Below are 19955 nucleotides of genomic sequence, written 5' to 3' on the forward strand. Positions count from 1 at the left end.
TGCCAGGAAGCTACAGGCAGAATTGGGTGCACAATGATGACATCACATGGGGGGGGGAGCATCACAGGGAACAGAGTGAGAATAGTACATGCTGGGTTCCATCTGGCACTGCTGTACCTATGCATTTCATACTTTGAATTTTATTCTGTGATTCCTAAGGCTACCTTTCACTCCAGTTCTGCCATATAAAGGTCTCCTCTCCTGTGCAAGGGGGAAACTACTCTTGGAATGCCTTCATTATTTACTTCAAACGATTTACAGAGACGCCAAGGGTGGCCCATTCCAAAGCTGAAGAATGAAGGCCAATGAGAGGTTTTTCTTGTGGGTCCCAGCCATGTCTAAAACCAGTTCTAGCAAAAACACATTCCAAAAGCTGACACATTCTTATTATAACAAGTGACAAATATCAGGATGGTGAGCAATAAAATACATACACACAAAACAGGTCAGAGATGTAATATGTCCATATTAAAAGCTTTCAGATGGTTTGGACTCCATTTCGTATGTGGAAAGCTAAGTTTAAAGAGGATCCTAAATGCTGCCATTGCATGGAGATTGATGGGACTCTTGATCATATTCTGTTCCACCGTAAAGATATTGATCCATTTTGGTCCCGTGTTTGGACACTATCAAAGCCATCACGCCCTGCACTTCTGACCTATCCTTTGATGTTATTATTATATGTTCTCAACATCTGTGTTTTGCTCTTTCTGACTGCCCCCCCCCAAGCTAATTGATGCCATGCTTGTGACAGCAATTATGCATTTCCTTAAAAACTGGAAAACAGTCTCTTTACTGGATTATACCTTCTGATGGAATTAATTGTGCCTTTATAATAAATATGAATCTTATGCTTTTGAAAAACGCTGTATTTCTCGAATGTCAACTTATCTTTCCCTACCTATTTCGCCCTGGAAATTCCTGGATCGTTTTATGCAACCTAGTTAGCTGACCACTCCTGCTAACCATCGCTTCTTCCTTTTTATCTCCCTTTTTTTTCTCATCTTTTCATCCCCTATTACCTTGTTATACTTAACTTCTTTAGTTTCTGTATACTTGCTTAGATTTTTAACTACTAGGGGCTGTTTTTGTGCATGAATCGTAGTTCTGATTGACAGACATTTTTCATGTTGATTGTATTTTCTTTCTGTTTTGCTCTTATTCAAAAATTTTTCAATTAAAATTGTGAACTAAAAAAAAAAGAGCTTTCAGAAGGTTGCTTAAGTGTCCTTCAAGTATGAGTCAATGGGAGACCAAATGCTGCGACTAGTTCCGAATGAGAGAGGATAAAGGCCTAGATTCACTATCTTCCCAATCCTACCCGATCCGTGGAAGGCTGACTGATTCTCAACGCGTCCTCATGCAAAGGGGGGCAATCAGAGGCACGCCCCCCACCGACCGCATGGATCGCTGGAGAGAGACGCATGCACAGACCATCTTCTTTACCTGTAGATCAGTGGTCTCAAACATGCGGCCCGGGGGCCACATGCGGCCCGCAAGGTACTATTTTGAGGCCCTCGGTATGTTTATCATAATCACAAAAGTAAAATCCACAAAATCATCCAAAGAGCATTTTTCACAATGCGTAACCTAAGAAAAATAAGAAAATTCTTCATCAAAGATCAATACAAGATAGTAGTACAATCCCTAGTACTAAGCATAGTAGATTACTGCAACAGCCTATACCTATCATGCCCAAACTACATGATAAAACAATTACAGACTGTTCAGAACACGGCCCTCAGACTCATCTACTCCCTCAGCAAATTTGACCACATCACCAACGCTTACTTTGAATCACACTGGCTACCAATAAAAGCAAGATCTCAGTTCAAATTCTACTGTCTACTATACAAAGTAACACACGGAACAGCACCCAGCTATCTAAACAAAAGTCTACACTGTAATCTCTCACACAGATTAAGGAGAACTCAAAAACTATTCGCTTACCCTCCTCTCAAAGGTATACGACGCAAGAAAATATACAACAGCCTTTTAGCTACACAGGCAGCAAAAATTGACACTACCATTTCCAATCTACTGATCAATTCAATAGACATAAAAGAATTCCGAAAAGAAATCAAAACTCATCTCTTCAAAAAATACTTTCCATCATCTTAACCTCAACATAGCACTAGAAAATACACACACGAACACCACCACCATAACTATACCTAAACATTGTACAACTCACTTCAACAACCTACTATTTATCTACTATGTGCTCTAAATGCTTCCTGGAAACTTCCAGACTAATCAATTGTAACTTGATACATTCCTGATTCTATGTACTGTAATATTCCTGAAATTATACAGTCTCTTAATTTGTAATCCGCTTAGAACCGCAAGGCACAAGCGGAATAGAAATCTGTAATGTAATGTAATGTAAAATAAAACAATTACTTGATCATATGTCTCTTTAGCTATAAACTACAATATTATTATTAAGACTTAGCCAAAAGCAAAGATTTATAAACTATAAAGAGTTTTACCTCATGCAAAATTGTCATTTCTTTAATAAGGCATTAACTATTTTTTTTTCTGAGGCCCTCCAAGTACCTACAAATCCAAAATGTGGCCCTGCAATTGAGTTGGAAACCACTGCTGTAGATGGTCTGTGCATACTCTTCGCACGGAGCTGGGCCGGCAAGAGCAGGAGAGACGGGGCAAAGAGCAGGGCGGCAGAGTCGGGGCAGCGAGAGCAGGGTTTTTGCACAAGTGACTGGTCCTCAGCAGTCGTTTGTTTTTGGATCAGCCAGACCAGTCGGTGTGCCTGCATTTGTTTCGTGAATCGAGGCCCTTCCTACTTTGCATGCCGTTTCCCTTCATTTGCATGTGCAGATCGGATCGGATGATGATCGGCCACGAGGTTAATGAATCGGGTCGGAGGAAAATCGGGTCGGTACACGATCGGTGGGCTTAGTGAATCTAGCCCAATGTTTTTCAAAAATAAACTGCTCGTATCTCTTGTATAAGCATAGCGAGTTCCACCAAAAGGTATAGTCTAATACAATGGTCTCAAACTCGTGGCCCGGGGGCCACATGCGGCCCGCCAGGTACTACTTTGTGGCCCTCGGTATGTTTATCATAATCACAAAAGTAAAATAAAACAGTTTCTTGATCATATGTCTCTTTAGCTATAAATGACAATATTAAGACTCGGCCAAAAAGAAAGATTTATAAACTATAAAGAGTTTTACCTCATGCAAAATTGTCTTTTCTTTAATAAGACATTAACTATTTTTTTTCTGAGGCCCTCCAAGTACCTACAAATCCAAAATGTGGCCCTACAAAGGGTTTGAGTTTGAGACCACTGGTCTAATAGATAACCAGATTTCCAGTTTTGAAAAACTTGTTGAATACCTACTGAGATCATAAATAAAATAATTTCTGGGTCACACGAGCATTTATCAAAGCAGGGATGCAAGGATCGCATAATGATGATTTCAAAAGAGAGATCACTTGTACAATCCGTGATAACTTTAGTGGTGGACCAGATTCTGTTCCAAAAAGGTTGAATTTTGGAGCAAGAGAAGATCATATGTTGATAATGTTCCTTGAGAGAAGGAGCAGTGCCCTGACCAAGCTCCTTTGCTACAGCCTTTGACAATGCCAGGAAAGACTCTTCCTCGGCAGCATATTAGGATGGTTCTTAGAGTTATCTTAGATGCTTCCCTATCCTTTCATCAGTGCATTTCTGTGGTGGCAAGTCAATTGTGCAAAGACAACTCAGCACAAGACAATTGCGCAAAATGACTATGATGAACCATTTCTGTAGTAGTGAAGCATTGGTTTTTTTTCAAGCTGCGCACTACCACTTCAGGAAAATGTTAAAAGACATAGTTCTCCTCTCTCTTAAATCCTATCAGCATATCTAATGGTTAAGAATCTTATTGTAAACTGCATTGAATCCTTGTTATAAATTGCAAGATATAAGAAACTATGGTATGGCAAGATATGCTTTATTCGATGTGGCACTTATTCTCTATTTCTGCGCTCCGTGTTCTTGACCGTGCCCTTGTGAACTCTAGTTTGGACTACTATAATGCTCTACTTTGCAGTACTAGTCTCCAATAACTTGTTCAGCTTGTTCCGAAAGCAGCTGTGTGTTTCCTTAACTGCACTGACCGTTACACTCATGTTATGCCTCTGTTGCACCTTGAACACTGGCTTCCAGTCATGGTACTGGATCTCTTTCAAGCTACTGGTTCTCGTCTTTATCATCCTCCAATTCTGGACAGAATCCCTCTCCATATTCTTACAATCCTTCTAGAGATCTCCATTCCTCGCAGAGCCATCTTTTACAGGTCTCCTCCTGTCATGTACTTCACCTTTCCTCTACTAGAGGAAAAATAGAGTCCAGGGTCCCACACCACGGAATTCGCTTCCATTAGACATATGTCTGGAAAACTCTTTCCACCTTTAAGACTAAGCTTAAAACATACTGCTTTGATAAGGCATATGGTCTATAGTGGCGTTCTGCCGAATGGGTGCGCAGTCCTCTCCAAGTAGTGTTGGTTGTCTAACTAGCCTTGCTAGCACTGATGTTTTGTTTGCTGTTGGGTTTTTTTTTTTTTTGGGGGGGGAGGATGGGAGGATTTCAATAGCACTGCTGTTGTGGGGTTGGGTTTTTTTTGGGGGGGTTGGGGGTATTTCTGATAGCACTGATGTTTTGGTTGCTGTTGGGGTGTTTTTTTTGGGGGGGAGGGGACGGAAATATTTCTGATAGCACTGCTGTTGTGGAGTTGTTGTTTTTTTGGGGGGATTGGGGGTATATCTGATAGCACTGTTTTGGTTGCTGTTGGTGTGTTGTCTTTTTTTTATTGGGGGGGCGGGAGTATTTCTGATAGCACTGCTGTTGTGGGGTTGTTTTTTTTGGGGGTTGAGGGTGTTTCTGATAGTACTTTTTGCTGTTGGGGTGTTGGGGGAAGGGACGGGAGTACTTCTGATAGCACTGCTGATGTGGGGTTGTTGTTTTTTTTTTTTGGGGGGGGATTCTGATAGCACTGTTTAGTTTGCTGTTGGGATGTTTTGGTTTTTTTTTTGGGGGGGACGGGAGTACTTCTGATAGCTCTGCTGTTGTGGGGTTGTTTTCTTGGGAGGTTCTGATAGCACTGTTTAGTTTGCTGTTGGGGTATTTTTTTTGGGGGGGACGGGAGTACTTCTGATATCACTGCTGTTGTGGGGTTGGATTTGGGATTTTTTTTTTGAGGGGGGTGTATTTCTGATAGCATTAATGTTTTATATGCTGTTGTGGGGTTGTTGGTTTGTTTGGGTTTTTTTTTTTTTTGGGGGGGGGGGATGTTACTGAGGTTAGTAAACTACTTTTCGAAGCTAGAAATCCCTCAGTGCCTCGCCTCCATCTGTCTCAAGTCGTGGCCGAGCTCTCAGCGTGATGCTCCCCCTCCCCCCCACCGACGTCATCAGTCTGCGCCCAAGAAAGAGGAGCCTGCGCAGTAGAGTCTTTTATTAGTATTATTATTTAATTTACAGATTAACAGCTGACCTAGAAACGTCCCCCCCTATTCTCGGCTCTTCTCCTTCTCCGATCTACCCGTTTAACAGATCCTGAATTCCTCCTCAGCACTGCGAGGCAAATAACAACCAAAGAAAGAGCCCCCCCGTCCCCCCCCCATTTAATTTCTAATCCTGCAAAGCAGCAAAAGCGGAGAGGAAAATGCCTGCAGGAGCATCTGCTCAGGTAGGAGACTGCCACCAACTTCCTGCCGTCTCTGTGCAAACGCTGCAGTGGCTTTTTTTTTTTAAACCTGGGGCACTTCAGAGCCAGCCTTCACTCTAATGCAGGGATGTCAAAGTCCCTCCTGGAGGGTTGCAATCCAGTCGGGTTTTCAGGATTTCCCCCATGAATATGCATGAGATCTATTTGCATGTACTGCTTTCATTGTATGCTACTAGATCTCATGCATATTCATGGGGGAAATCCTGAAAACCCGACTGGATTGTGGCCCTCCAGGAGGGACTTTGACACCCCTGCTCTAATGGGACCTAGAGCACACCTGGGGGCCGGGAGTGGGCATTTAGGAACCCTCCTGAGATCAAGAGTCCACAAAATGATAGTCTGAGTGCAACTGGTTTCCAGTTGCTATAACCCTTCTGTGGGTTTGTTTATGTCCATGAATTATACAGTATAAACCAGTGGTTCCCAACCCTTTCCTGGAGGACCACCAGCCAGTCAGGTTTTCAGCCCTAATGAATATGCATGAAGCAGATTTGCGTGCCTGTCACCTTCATTATATGCAAATCTCTCGCATACATATTCATTAGGGTTATCCCTAAAACCCGACTTGCTGGTGGTCCTCCAGGACAGGGTTGGGAACCACTGGTATAAACTGCTCCAGTTGTGAGATCTCCTGCTGGAAGGTGTTAAATGTGGAAGGCTTTGTGTTTCAGGTGCCTGTATCTTTCGAAGACATTACGATCTGTTTCTCCCAGGCGGAGTGGGAGATGTTAAAAGAATGGCAGAAGGAGCTTTACAAGGATGTGATGAAGGAAAATTATCAGACCCTAATTTCACTGGGTAAGGGGTGATTTATATTTTTATTAGGATAGAACTCTGCTGCACAGCTCATATTCCATCAAGGTTGCTGTGCCCACATTACCCCTCTCTTCAAGTCATTTAATTGGCTCCCTATCCATTTCTGCATACAGTTCAAGCTACCCTTACTAACATACAAGACAGTGTATTCCAGGGATCTCAAAGTTCCTGCTTGAGGGCCGCAATTCAGTCGGGTTTTCAGGATTTCCCCAATGAATTGAAAGCAGTGCATGCACATAGATCTCATGCATAAGGAGGGACTTTGAGATACCTGGTGTATTTCCTCCGCAGCTCCTCAGTATATCCTCTCTCATTTCTGCCCACACTTCCCCCCCCACAATCTGGGCACTCCGTTTGTCAGTTAAGACTCTCTTATCTTTACCCTTCTCCTCTACAGCCAACTCCAGACTCTGTCCCGTCTACCCTGCTGCACCCTGTGCCTGGAACAAACTGCCTGACTCGGTACATCAAGCTCCGTCTCTAGCAGTATTCAAATCCAGTCTCAAAGCCCACTTCTTTGAAGTTGCTTTCAATTCCAAACTCCAACCCACCCACCTTCTAAGCACCAATATCTGTCTTATCATTCACTTTGTAATTCCCCCAGCTAAGCACTGTGTACTGATGCACCTTCTTGTCCAGTTTGTCTGTCTTGACTAGATTGTAAGCTATTTTCATCAGGGACTCTCTTCTAAGTTTCGATGTAAAGCACTGCATATGTCTAGTAGCGCTGTAGAAATTAGTAGTAGTAGTAAATGACCAAATCTAGGTGTGACCACTTATGTGGCTGGTGTAAACAGTTGAGCTTAGTTTTGGTAGTTGTATGTGTAAATGTGAGAATTCTAGACAGTACGCACGATTAGTAAAATGGTCATGACCCTCCTAGGTGAACGCCCTCTTTGTAGCTATATGCAAGAATAATTAGCTTAGCAGGGTTTAAAAAAAAAAGACTTAGATAAACCTGTTTGGCGTGCCATGCTAGATAAAGCAGGTGTTCTTATCCCAGGAACAGGCTTTCCGATTGTCAGCCCTGATATTATATCCCACATCGAACGAGGGGAAGAGCCATACATCAGGGATCAACAGGGATCAAAGGAAAGAGAACCTGGAAAAAGAAGCTGTTCAGGTGAGTGCAGTAATAAGAGAGACCGGGGTAAAACTACACAGCTGAAGAGTGGAGAGAGCAGCTGGTTTCCCAAGACATATGTTGCAGGAGCTTATGGACAACTGAATGATGCACAGTATTATCGGTTATTGTCAGAAGGACCAGCTGAGTAGGTTAATGAATAAAACTGGGCTTCTTGAGGCATTGAAAAATAAGGTGATGATAACATCTAAAAATTTTTATTTTTATTTTTATTTTTTGCTTCAGTCAATTATATCAGCTATGTACTTTGCACTCAAAATTCATAAGTCCGTAATAGCATCCTATGTACTGAGCATATGTAATGTAATTTAATAGGGTTCAAAGTGGATAACAAAGCTGTAGAAAGAAATTTGCTACAAATGTGGAAAGTAAAGACAGAAAAATATTAAGCACGGTACTACTCAAAAGGGTTCAGAGGAGAGCAACTAAAATGGTTAAGGGGCTGGAGGAGTTGCCGTACAGTGAGAGATTGGAGAAACTGGGCCTCTTTTAGACCAGTGTTTCTCATACTGTGTGCCAAGGCACAATGGTGTTCCTCAAAGAGCTTCTAGGTTTGCCAAAAGAGATTCCAGAATTTTACTATAATTTTAAAAGATTCCCTTCATAAGTACACATTAGAATAGATGACATGTATGTCATGTATGCAGACCGTCAATGTTATAACCCTACTGTCTAGAACAGACATAGGCAACTCCAGTCCTCGAGGGCCGGAATCCAGTTGGGTTTTCAGAATTTCTCCAATGAATATGCATTGAAAGCAGTGCATGCAAATAGATCTCATGCATATTCATTGGGGAAATCCTGAAAACCCGATTGGATTCCGGCCCTCGAGGACAGGAGTTGCCATGTCTGGCCTAGAATGTCCCACCTATTTACTGGAAAAGAGCTTACCAGGGTAAGTACATATCTCTTTTTACCAGGCTTTGAAAATTGTTCTTATTCATAACATTTTATTGAAGGAATCCAATAAATATACAATAATATTATACAATAAAATAGTCATTACATTTAAATTCATTCCGAAAATCAATTAAATCCGCTCTATTTGACAAATTCATGGCCTAAGCAATTGACCTTCTCCCACTTTATTACTGCCCCGCTGCGATCCCTGACGTGTTTCTCAGGTAACACCAATCTCTCATGTATTCTCTCCCCATGTACCTCCAATCTATTTTGTACTTTATCTCTTCAAGTCGCTGTATCTCAATATCTCTGTAATTCGCTGATTGTCCAGCCTTCTTTCAATGTGAACTGCCTAGAAGTCTTTTGACTATGGCGGTATAGAAAAATAAAGTTATTATTACATAAATTTTTCATCATATGTCTATCATTCCTTCAACATACCCCCTTTTCTTTTCCCCTCTCTCCCCCTCCTAGTATCCTCCCTTCAAAATTGTTTCAGACCTAACGCTTTTAATTGTATTCCTCTTCCTGGAAACGTCCAGCTATCTTCTTGATGTATTAGGCCCAATGTCTTTAATTGTATCCCTCTTCCTGGAAATGTCCAGTTATCTTTTGATGTAATCCGCTTAGAACTGCAAGGTACAGGCGGAATAGAAGTCATTAATGTAATGTAACATAAATTCCATATTACCCATTATATTTCTCAATACACTCCCCCTGTTTTCTTCCCCCCCATTGTTTTAATTTTAATTATAACATTATAATGAATGAATTAAACAAAAATACAATTCAAGTAATTCCACTCATATTACTATCATCCCTCATATTCCCACCCCTACCCTAGAATGAAAGGTGACATCAAGTACAAAATATTAAAATGCAAAGAACGTTTCCAAAACTTCATTGTAAAGCATTAAGAATCATACTTCTTGCTCTAGACGAGGATAAATTTTGTATATAAGGGTCCCAAATTTTTTTTTTTAAATGAGTTCTTCTAGGAAATTTACGAACCTCCCAAACCTCAAATAAGATTAAACGATGAAATCGGTTCCTCCAATGCCAATAACTAGAAGGATCTTTCTGTATCCAATATTGCAAAATGCACTTATGACCAATCATACATGTCTTTTGAAATAGAATACTTCAAATAATTGTAGTAATTCAAATAATTCAATAAATTGTTCTTAATGATCACCTTCACTTTTAGCAGGACATAGCACAGTAATTCTGGATAATTTTATTGACAGGATGCTTGTAAACATTTCATATTGTGCCCTCTTCAGGAGAATAGAGAAAACACAAGAAAAAAATTTGAACTCGGCTTAAATTGACTTTTCTCCTGTAATAATGCCCAATGCTTTCTTTTTAATCTAGAAAATGATGACACCAGAAACAGTAATTCAGACCCAGATTATTGGGAGCTCGGGGAGAGTCTGGAAGGGAAGAAGATGTTATCAAAAAGAGACAAAGGGAAGACTTCTTCCTGTTCTGATTGGGGAACAAAGTCAAGGACTCATTGCATCTTAAGAAAGAAGAAAAAAAATTCAACAGGCGTCTTAGGATTGTGTGTGCAAAGTACCAGTAATGTCACACATACAGGGGAAGAGCAGAGAAACCAGACAAGAGAGCAAAAATGTTTATGTGACATCTGTAAGATATTGCTTACAAATCCTGGAATCCTGAAATCACAGCAGACATCAGACACTGAAAAGAGACCATTTACATGTACAAATTGTGGGAAATCTTTTGGTCATATAAAGAAACTACAAGGACAAAAGAAAATACTCAAGCAGGAGAGCCCTGTAACATGTTCCGAGTGTCTAAAAAGTGTTAGCAGAAAGGAAGAACTAATGCAACACCAGAAAATGAATAAAGAAATGAGAATGTATACAAGTACAGAATATAGAAAAACCTTTATTAATAAAACAAACCTCACAAAACACCAGAAAACATCGTTATGTACTGATTATGACACAACCTTCAAGCCGGGAGAAAACGTCACGAGAAATACAAATGTACACCGAGAAGAAAGACCAAATTCAAATACTGAATATAAAAACAATTTCTATAACAAGAAAATATTCATGAAATATCAGACTGCTGAGAGATCGTTCACTTTTACTAAATCAGTAAAACCCTTCAGTAGGAAGGCAAGCTTTTTTAAATACCAGAAAATCCACACAAGATTAATTCCATTTGCTTGTGCTGAATCTGGTAAAAACTTTATTCAAAAGGCTAGATTCATAACCCATCAGAGAAAATGCATTGGAATGCAACTATTTAAAAGGAGCGAGTGTCTTAAAAGCTTCAGTAGAAAGGGAAGGTTTACAGTTCATGAGAGTGTCCACTCAAGACTGAAAAGATTTTCATGTATTGAATGTGAGAAAAGGTTTACGAGGAAGGAAAGCCTCACTAGCCATCAGAGAATACACAAGGGAGAGAAACCATTTACATGCCCTGAGTGTGGCAAAAGTTTCACTAGGAAAGTAAGTCTCACAATCCATCAAAGAATACACACTGGAGAGAAACCATATTCTTGTAGTGAGTGTAAAAAAAGTTTCACTACAACGGGAAGGCTCGCTATCCATGAAAGAATACATACTGGAGAGAAACCATATACTTGTACTAAATGTAAAAAAAGTTTCACTACAAAGGGAAGGCTCACTATCCATGAAAGAATACATACTGGAGAGAAACCATATTCTTGTACCGAGTGTGGTAAAAGGTTCAATGAAAAGCGAAGACTCAAAACCCATGAAAGAATGCACACTGGGGTAAAACCATTTGTATGCATTGAATGTGGTAAAAGCTTTACTGAAAAGGGAAGCCTTAGAGTCCACCAGAACATCCACACGGGACTAAAACAGTTTATATGTATAGAATGTGGTAAAAGCTTCAGGCAGAAATCAAATCTCAGAAGTCACAAGAGAATTCACTCAGCAGTGAAACCATTTACATGTACTGAATGTGGAAAAGGTTTCCGTCACAAGATAAGTCTCATTGGGCATCAGAGAATCCGCATGGGACTCGGCAACCTAAGAGAGAACCCAATTTCATGTACCAAGTGTGAAAAGAGCTTCAGTTGTAAGGGAAGGCTCAAGATCCATCAAAGAAGCCATGTGACAGAGAAACTATTTTCATGTACTGAATGTGGTAAAAGTTTCACTGTTAAAGGAAGGTTTAGAAAACATCAGAAAATCCATAGAAAGGTAAAACAGTTTACATGTAGAAAATGTGATGAAAACTTTAATGATAGGGAAAGCCTTATTAGCCATCGGAGAATCCACAAAGCAGTAACTCTATTTACATGTACAGAGTGTGGTAAAAGTTTTATTCAAAAGGGAAACCTCAAAAGTCATCAGAGAATACACACTGGCGAGAAACCATTTGCATGTACTGAATGTGACAAGTGTTTCAGTCAGAGGGGACATCTCAAAACCCATCAGAGGATCCACACAGGAGAGAAGCCGTATGCATGTACTCACTGTGAGAAAAGGTTCCATGTGAAGGGAAGCCTCAGAAGTCATCAGAGAGTCCACAAGGGAGTCAGAGAGCACAGAAATCAATAAAGAACTAAAAAACTTCAGTATTAAATCTTCTGAATTGCTCTCGGTGTCTGAAGGGCAGGGAACAAACTGTTCTCACCGTTTTTCCAGTTAGCTTCCCATGGGGCCCCAATTGTATAATTTCTTTACCAAATCACAGTAGAGTAACCAGTATAATTCAAGTGTGACATGAAGTTAAAAAAAAAAAAAATAATAATAATAAATATATATATATATATATATATATATACATACAGTAAAACCGTGGTTTGGGAGCATAATGCGTTCCGGAAGCATGCTTGTAATTCAAAGGACTCCTATATCAAAGCAAATTTTCCCATAGGAAATAATGGAAACTCAGATGATTTTGTTCCACAACCCAAAAACTTTAATACAAAATACTGTACTGTATTAGATAAAAATATATACAGTAAAACAAATAACCTGCACTTTACTTTTGAATAGAATCGTGGCTGGTGAGAGAGAGGAGGGGATGAGGGTTATTGGCTTCATAGTCAAATGCGCGCAAGACAACAGCGCGCAAACATAAACATACCTGGAAATGAAGAAATCTGAAATCTGGAAGTAGTGTTGCTCTCACCAGAGGCGAGTAAAATCCGCGCAAGACAAATATCTGTTATAGAGCAAGTTCTAGCAAAACCAGAGCTTTACCTATAACGGACACGGTCAGGCTCGGGCTGTTCTGAGCACATATATAAAGAGGAAATGTAACCATAGTAACGAAAATGCATTCAGGCGACTTATATGCAAAGCACAAAGAGGCAAGGGAACCATACTGTGATGACGTGTTGCCGTGCTGAACGTGCGCATTTCCTTCGCCACGCTGAATTGTCGTTGCGCTCAGTTATCCCTTCGCTCAATTGTCTTGCGCTGAGTTATCCTTGCGCTCAGATGTCTTGCGCTGAGTTGTCCTTGCGCGCTGCTGTGTTTGCGCTGGTTTGTCTTGGCGGTTTTGTCGGCGCGCTGTTCTCTGGCGCCCATTTGACCCGCCACCGGGTTATTGTGCAGGATGACTTTCACCATAACTAACAGAATCCTTGCTCACTGGAATCTGTTTCTTTCTTTCGATATGCGCACTTGTACCGTGCGCCTGAACGGGTGAATTGGGCACGATGCTTTTATTACGCTCAGCCGCGCTCATCTCATTGCGCATGTTGTGCGGGCTTGAACTGCGGGTGCTTGTATTTAATTCAGCTGCGCTCAGCGCTGGATATGCAACATGAGGAACGTATATTGTGCGTACTTGACATGACCTGTATATACGTGCTCGTACTGGAAGACAACGCTCATTTATCGAGTTAAAATTTAATAAAACGTTTTGCTCGTCTTGCAAAACGCTCGCACACCAAGTTACTCGCTGTCCACGGTTTGACTGTATATCCTATTTGCCTAGGATAAAAAGGTGCCCACTTCAATGGGGTTAGTGTCGACTATAGTGGTTGTAGTACAGTGTAGAAGCAGTAGCATTAAAAAGAAGAGATAATGTTCCTTCAATATACTTATATGGCACTATTTAAAGTCTTATTCCTGGAATTATCACCATGCAGCATAAATCCAATATCCAATTCCAAGCTTCCAACCTTTAAAGTATTCTTTCTATGTTACACCTTTAGATCCTTATCTGGTGTTGCTGCTTCTGTTTTAGCCATGGACCTCAGAAACACCCCTCCTCCGTCCCATACAGGCTATGTTCTCATAATGGGGAGATTGATGTATAACCTCCTCATCGGTCAAGGCTTAAATTTTAATAGCTAATGCTCAATACTTTTATGTTTTTGGACACTTTTTATAACTTTTAAAACAACTAATGAATCTCCCCGTTATGAGAACATAACCTGTATGGGACGGAGGAGGGGTGTTTCCGAGGTCTATGGCTAAAACAGAAGCAGCAACACTAGATAAGAATCTAAATGTGTAACATGGAAAGAATACTTTAAAGGTTGGAAGCTTGGAATTTGATATTGGATTTATATTCAATATAGGTAGAGCACAGGATTTGCTAAAAGTTAAGAACTACAATTCTTGCAAGAGATAACATATTGTTAGTTTTATGCTATAAACGTATATTTTAATTGTGAGTACATAGAAAAAGTCTCCCCAAAATTGGACGATTCCAAAGTGCAAGAGTTTGCAGAGTTCCCAGATTGTTGTGGAGGTGAGGTCCAGAAGAAGGAATTACTGCCTGTATTTCTTTCTGGTGCAAGTTGCCTTGCAGACATGTCCCAAACTGATGACGCTATTTTAAATTAAGACATGAAAGAGGTTTTAATGCCTTTTATTCACGTGTGAAAGCTGCTCCACCAAGGAACAGTGTCACCCTCTATAGCCAGGAGACTGGATACACATCGGGGTTCATCAGCCGAAATCGTCATTGAAACCTCTCTGGCAGTGAAGTGTCGGGACCTCTGGATGTAGACCTACACCTTGCACTACAAAAGACTATTGCAGTAAAAGGTCAGGTAACTGGATGCTTCCTGGTGCTAAATCCCGATGAGCAGAGAGGATTGACAACCACGATAGAATGAGAATCCTAGTTCTTGCCTGTGCATTAGGTTTTCCTGGACTGATCTGTTACTAAAATAATGTAAATTCCTTGAAGTTGATTTTCAGCTCTTGGTACAGAATATGTATCTCTTTTTTTTCCCCCAAATCTTTATTCATTTTCATTTCAAGTGTACAATAAAATATCAATTAGATCATACAAATCACTTGAAAATCTAATCAAACATCAACATAAATATATAAATAAAAACCCCTCCCCCCTCCCATCCCTTCCAACAATAGTATTAAATTCATTCAATATTACATATATTATAAACAAAAATGGGAAAAATTATAACTCTAAATACCTTCCCCCCCTTCTAACTATGTTCTGTTATGTAAGAAGGTGTCTAATTCCAAGTTGGACTTAAGATTGATTTTATTGGAAGAATTTAACTATTTTTTGCTTATAAAAATACCGTTTAATTTGTACTGCCAGCTAAGCTATAAAATGCTTATTTAAAGGTTTAAGTCCAGAACAGAGAAAACTTGTACGAGGGGGTGCTGAAAGATTAAAAAAATAAAAATTTAAATTGAATCAGGTTGGGCAGACTGGATGGACCATTCGGGTCTTTATCTGCCGTCATCTACTATGTTACTATCTCACCTCAACCAACCAACTTCCTAAATTCTGAGCGTTATTTTGCCACTGTAGCTGAAAAGAGTGTTATCTTATCTCGTTAAGTGCCAATTTGTTGAAGCAAAATTCTATGTTTGGACATTGTTTCAGATCATTGATTGAACCATATCCATGCCATTCTCTTCTATTGGAAGAGACAGAGTCAGCATGGGTTCAGCCAAGAGAAATCTTGCCTCACCAATTTGCTTGAATACTTTGAAGGTATGAGTAAACGTGGATAAAGATGAGCTGGTTGCTACAGTGTATCTTTTGATAAAGTTCTTCGCAAGAGGCTTCTGAGAAAATTAAAGTGTCATGGTATAGGTGGCAAAGTTTAGTTGTGGATTAGGAAGACTGGGAGACAGTCAAAGTTACATGGAAATACTTTTAAAACCAATAGGAGGAAATATTTTTTCACTCAGATTACAGGTAAGCTCTGGAACGCATTGCCAGAGGTTGTGGTAAGAACAGATAGCGTAGCTGGTTTTGAGAAAGACATGGGGGAAGCCACTGCTTGCCCTGGATCGGTAGCATGGAATGTTGCTACTCCTTGGGTTTTGGTCAGGTACTAGTGATCTGGATTGGCCACTGTGAGGATGGATCATTAGTAGGAGCGAGTATGGTTGTTTTTCTTCTTATGCTCTTACGTGTGCCAAGTATAGGACAATTAAGCTATTGTGACATCACTGATGAGGTTGGCTCTGAGTCATTATGACATCACAATCTCAGCTCTGGAATGTTGCTCTAATTGGGGTTCCAGAATCTTGCTATTCTTTGAGGTGCTGGAATGTTGCTACTCCTTGGGTTTGGCCAGGTACTAGTGACCTGGATTGGCCATCGTGAGAACAGGCTACTGGGCTTGATGGACTATTGGTCTGACCCAGTAAGGCTATTCTTATGTTCTTACATGAGCCAAGTTTAGGACAATTAAGCCATTGTGACATCACTGATGAGGATGGTTCTAAGGCACTGTGGAATGAGGCATTATGACATCACAATCTCAGCTCTGGAATGTTGCTCTCATTGGGATTCCGGAATCTTGCTATTCTTTGAGGTGCTGGAATGTTGCTACTCCTTGGGTTTTGGCTAGGGACCTGGATTGGCCACCTTGAGAACAGGCTACTGGGCTTGATGGACCCATTGGTCTGACCCAGTAAGGCTTATGCTTAGGTTCTTATGGTTGGTCTGAGAACTTTTCAGCACCCCCCCCCCCCTTGTATGCAGAAACAGGCAAAGAGGCGAAAAGCAGGTGTTACAAATTTGAAAGGAGGTTGTGCTGTACGTCATGGACAATGAGGGAATGTGGAGGTCGATTTTAAGAGGTCCTAAGTCTTAACCCAGCTGCCTCGGGCTAAGTTGATTCCATGTGATGCTAATTAAGGGAAGCAGGACATTCAGAAGAGACAATTAATTGAGATTTGTACCTGCTTAACCCTTTCAGGACCAAGGGACATATTTGTCCCCTAACTTTAAAATCCTATAAATTTTGATTGGGATAGTCTACAGTTCTAAATTTGATATGTACGGATTCCATAGGATACTGCCTTTATGTAAACAAACTGGTTCCGACATTCATTCATTAGCGTCGTTGCCAGATTGACGAGAAGATTCACTTGCCACACTGTCCATAAGCCAGAAGTTTGATTTTTTTTTTTTTTTTAAATAATGATATTTCACAAAAAAAATCAATTTTTTGGCATCTGCAAGCCCTTTTTACCATAAAAATGTCGTCAAAACCACAAAAATTGGCCTACGATCCTTATGGTCCTGAAAGGGTTAACCACAGTGCTTATGATTTGCTATGGAATCTAGCCACGTTACCATACCTAATGAAGGGTGGAGGAGTAGCCTTAGGGTTAATGCCATGGGCTGAGAACCTGGGGAACTGGCTCGGATTCCCACTGCTCCTTATGACCCTGGGAAAGTAACTTAACCCTCCATTGCTCCAGGTCCAATATACTTACGCTGGCTTTTACGAAACCGTGGAGAAGCTTCTCACTGTGGGCTGGCAAGGTCAATGCTCATAGGTAGGGTTTGCCCGGACATGCTCTCTTTGTAGAGGACTGTCCAGACGGCAAAGCCCAGCACTTTGTCCGGGTTTTGAAAAGCTTCCAGCGGGGGACCGCGTCGGGAGAGCATCCGCACATGCGCAGATGCAACACGGTGATGTCATCTCGTCATGCCTGCGCAGATGCCCTCCTGACCCAGCGCCGAGCACGCAAAGAGGTTGGGGGCGGGGCTGGAGCAGAATGGGCGGGGCGGGGTGGAAGTGGGCGGGGCCATGGGTTTGGATTTTACACTCATAAAATCTGATAAACCCTACTCATAGGAATTGAATGAGCGTTGGAGCATTTACCTCGCCAGCCCACGGTAAGAAGCTCTTCCGTGGTTTAGTCAAAGGAGTTTTTAGATTGTGAGTAGAGAATGACACGGTGACAAAATTCATCACTTCCCGTCCCCACGGGAAACCATCTTCATGTTATTCTTTAAGGAGAGAGGGAAGAATCAGAGTATGAATGGCCACAACCACTGACCCTCAAGCTTTGCTCTGAAGAATGCTGATGTAGAAGGACTGAGGTTGAAACAGACACTACAGAATGACAGTCTCTGGTATCCAGAGCAGATATTGTGATGTCATAATGCCTCATTCCACCAGTGCCTAAGAGCCAATCACATCAGTGATGTCACAATGGCTTCATTATCCTTGGCTCCCATAAGAATCAGAGTATGAATGGCCACAACCACTGACCCTCAAGCTTTGCTCTGAAGAATGCTGGTGTAGAAGGACTGAGGTTGAGACAGACACTACAGAATGACAGTCTCTGGTATCCAGAGCAGATATTGTGATGTCATAATGCCTCATTCCACCAGTGCCTAAGAGCCAATCACATCAGTGATGTCACAATGGCTTCATTATCCTTGGCTCCCATAAGAATCAGAGTATGAATGGCCACAACCACTGACCCTCAAGCTTTGCTCTGAAGAATGCTGGTGTAGAAGGACTGAGGTTGAGACAGACACTACAGAATGACAGTCTCTGGTATCCAGAGCAGATATTGTGATGTCATAATGCCTCATTCCACCAGTGCCTAAGAACCAATCACATCAGTGATGTCACAATGGCTTCATTATCCTTGGCTCCCATAAGAATCAGAGCATGAATGGCCACAACCACTGACCCGCAAGCTTTGCTTTGAAGAATGCTGGTGTAGAAGGACCGAGGTTGAAATAGACACTAGAAAATGACATGGGATTATTTCCCGCGGTTATCGACGGGGACGGTGATGAATTTTGTCACCGTGTCATTCTCTAATTGTGAGCCCACTAGAGACAGAAAGAAAGTACCTGCATATAATTTTTTTTTTTTTTAAACTTATATCCTAAGTGGTTTTACATTCAGGTACTTTATCATATTTCCCTATCTGCTCCAGTGGGCTCAAACTCTATCTAGTGTACCTGGTGCAATGAGGGGATTAAGTGACTTGCCCAGGGTCACAAGGAGCAGCGAGGGATTTGAACCCACTACCTCAGGATGCTGAGGCTGTAGCTTTGACCACTGCGCCACACACTCCCTATGTAAACTTCTTTAATTGTACCACAGAAAGGTAGTATAACAAATCCATAACTCATCTACACGCTGAAACCACAAGGCCTGCCATGAGAGATACAGCACCTAACAATGATGTCATAAGTGTCAGCCAGCAAGCTTGCATACAGCTGTTGCTCTGAAGGTGTAGCATATTTCCATCTTACGATCCTATCTTTCATCAGTTCTGTAACTTCCCTTATGTAAGAAGGCAGGAAGTTCCTGTTAATTGTTTCAGAGCTTTTGTTTTGAATGCCTTATCGGTAATGGCATTAATAAAACTCATAGATGGATGTGCTAATATTTTGTCATATCGTTGTGTGTCCCTTTGTGGCTTTTTGGGCTTTGACGTGTCTTTGTATTCCCACCGTGTTCGAGTCATAATCTAGAGCAAGGCCAGTTAAAAGTCTGGATAATTTGGCTTGTGCTTCTGAAGCTAAAATTACAGGACGAGCTGGAAAACTGGTCACGAACTGGACAGTTAAGAAGGTACAGGCTGATGATTCAAGGTAAGATGGAGAGAGGAGTTCCCGCCATGCAAGGGAGCGTGATTCATGAAGTCAGGAACAGAAGTCCGCTGAGGAGGCCGAAAAAGTGCAGAAGGTGAAGGAATTAGCAGTTGAGTTGGGATTGTGTTTGGACATATGTGAAAAAGGATGGGTTCCAGGAGAAGGCAAGGCTATCCCAAGCACAGTACTGGGTAAAGCTAAGAAGAAAAAATTAAAAAATTTAAATTGAATCGGGTTGGGCAGACTGGATGGACCATTCGGGTCTTTATCTGCCATCATCTACTATGTTACTATGTTACATAATTTAGAGTAAAGATTATGATAAGATCAGTCAAGCCATAATCTGTATAAAGGAACAACCTAGAGAAATTAACTGAGACAAATTTATTAACGAGTTCCTGCCAAACGAACGTACGCAGGTGAGGCTGGACTCATTTAGAGCATTGGTCTTTGATCTGTGAGCACGATGGACCACTGGTCTGACCCAGCAGCGGCAATTCTTATGAGATAGTCTTACCAATTTGCATGTAG

The 19955-nt window shown here is 41.2% G+C and overlaps 1 protein-coding gene across 2 annotated transcripts; it reads left to right on the forward strand.

Moving 5' to 3' along the window:
• The first annotated feature begins 5469 nt into the window (after positions 1 to 5469).
• Positions 5470 to 12364, forward strand: LOC117354502 (oocyte zinc finger protein XlCOF6-like). 2 transcript variants are annotated; one of them, XM_033932149.1, is made up of 4 exons: positions 5470 to 5701; positions 6412 to 6538; positions 7560 to 7679; positions 9978 to 12364. In XM_033932149.1, exons 1-4 carry the CDS (start codon positions 5678 to 5680, stop codon positions 12170 to 12172), a joined length of 2466 nt encoding a protein of 821 aa, XP_033788040.1. In that variant the 5' UTR covers positions 5470 to 5677; the 3' UTR covers positions 12173 to 12364. The 2 variants fall into 2 exon arrangements, with proteins under 2 accessions (XP_033788040.1, XP_033788041.1); XM_033932150.1 differs by having other exon boundaries at positions 7566 to 7679.
• The last annotated feature ends 7591 nt before the right edge of the window (positions 12365 to 19955 follow it).

This window comes from Geotrypetes seraphini, chromosome 2 (assembly GCF_902459505.1).
Source record: "Geotrypetes seraphini chromosome 2, aGeoSer1.1, whole genome shotgun sequence".
Classification (NCBI taxonomy): domain Eukaryota; kingdom Metazoa; phylum Chordata; class Amphibia; order Gymnophiona; family Dermophiidae; genus Geotrypetes; species Geotrypetes seraphini.

Excerpts from the sequence above, each read along its gene's own strand:
- LOC117354502 (XM_033932149.1), top strand. The coding sequence starts at position 5,678 with ATGCCTGCAGGAGCATCTGCTCAG. Across the intron at positions 5,702-6,411 it reads CTGCAGGAGCATCTGCTCAG|GTGCCTGTATCTTTCGAAGA; the intron begins GTAGGAGACTGC and ends TTTGTGTTTCAG. Across the intron at positions 7,680-9,977 it reads TGGAAAAAGAAGCTGTTCAG|AAAATGATGACACCAGAAAC; the intron begins GTGAGTGCAGTA and ends TTTTTAATCTAG.